Genomic DNA, 1,627 nt, shown 5'->3' with positions numbered 1-1,627 from the left:
AGTTAGTTTGCGTACACTGAAGACACACTTAAAAGAAGCTGGACTGTTCAGACGACGCGACTTCCGGTTCAAGGGTCAAACGGTGCCGTCGTCCAATCAGCGATGTCTCATGTTTCCCACTGGAACCTACCTTTTCCGGTAGGTTAATGTAATTTTGTTTTCCTTAATGTAGTTGCGCTTTTAGATTTGTAGTTGCAGTTTGCACTTCAGGGCCACCGTACATTTACGTTCAATTGATAACGAAACTTTTCATTGGATCACATCAGGTTTTACGGCACTTATGGCAAAGAGCCTGACAGACTGTCTACTGCTAGTACTAGTCTGTGTCATGCTCAAAGGAAGACCGAGACAGAAAAAAAAATAATTTGTGCAAACTGTGCCCACCACAACTTGACAACAAGTCCGTACGTCAGCCATTTCCACTTCAAATTTTAAGCCACACATTGAGTTAATTTCCTTTTGTGTGAACTGAACTTTGAGCTCGTTCTTTTTAATTATGGCCACAACATTGGCCCGTAGATAGGCACTGGCCCCACAGCGACCCTGATGGAGTAATCAGGAGGAGGTGGATGGATTGTTTGCAGAACCTGTAATGCCCATTTGTTAATTGGTTAAATTATGGGAAGCAAATGTTATTTTTCTTGTTTTTTAACAAACTCAGGCTTATCTGGACTTACTCATTGTAACTCAACCTGAAGTGAGTCAGCTTTAATCACTTTATACCAGTGCAGCTTTTATTCTGCAAAGATGGGAATGAACCAGAGAACCTTGTCTCCTCAGTGATAAGTGAAGAGCGGCAGCTGTGAGCAGCGATAAAGAAACCTTCCAGTCCTGCTTTCTTTTTCTCCATCTGCTCTTGTCTGCACTGAGGGCTCTACTGGTTCTTCTTCTTTATCTTCCAGCCTCGGCGCTCTTGTGGGTCTTTCTGTCGCAGCCGTGGTCCTTCTCGCTTTCATCATCACTCTGTGCGTCCTCTGCTATCTGTTTGTCACCACCAAACCCAGAGGTCTGGACAGCGGACTCCCTCTTCGAGCGCCAGGTATTGCCTCCAGGTTGGGGTCAGGGTACGGCCCCTCTTCCTAACACATATAATTTGGTCATTTAGGAGTTCTTTCACTGGTATTCATGTTGTAAACAAGAATTGACAGAAATGTTGCTTTATTTTCCTTAACCTTCAATGAGAATTCACCATTAATATCAAAACTTATATCAGGACATATTTCTTGATTGTGGTCGAGGCGTTATTATTTCGGTATTCATGTAAATGATATAAAAGCATTTAAAAAAAGACTGCCAAGAATGGCTAAAATAAATGTCTATACAAACATGACATCTTAATAAAATTGCTCCAAGATAACATTTTAGAAATATTTGCTTAAAAAAAAACACATTAAACTAAGTAAAACTCAGAATGGTAGTCAGTGACAGATGCTGTAAACGTATATAGAAATATCATTAAATTCATTTCACCATTATTTAAAGATTATGATGCATTATTTAAACGGCTCAATCAAATAAAGTACAATACATTGAACTGACACATCCTATACAGGGTTCCCGCGGGTCCTTAAAAAGTCTTAAAAGTCTTGAATTTAACTTGCCTTATGCTGTAGGAACCCTGCTATAT

The 1,627-nt window shown here is 40.1% G+C and overlaps 1 protein-coding gene across 1 annotated transcript in view; it reads left to right on the top strand.

The window, feature by feature from the left end:
• Positions 1-1,627, top strand: part of fam159a (family with sequence similarity 159 member A) — a 25,130-nt gene that overhangs the window by 5,343 nt on the left and 18,160 nt on the right. Inside the window, exon 2 of the mRNA XM_015385794.1 lies at positions 903-1,039. Within this exon, the coding sequence (XP_015241280.1) occupies positions 903-1,039 (137 nt within the window). The remainder of the gene's footprint in view (positions 1-902; positions 1,040-1,627) is intronic.

Source organism: Cyprinodon variegatus, unplaced genomic scaffold (genome assembly GCF_000732505.1).
Source record: "Cyprinodon variegatus isolate N-32 unplaced genomic scaffold, C_variegatus-1.0 Scaffold348, whole genome shotgun sequence".
Classification (NCBI taxonomy): Eukaryota; Metazoa; Chordata; class Actinopteri; order Cyprinodontiformes; family Cyprinodontidae; genus Cyprinodon; species Cyprinodon variegatus.
The sequence above is the reverse complement of the archived record's forward strand: the minus strand, read 5'-3'. Positions and strand labels throughout refer to the sequence as shown.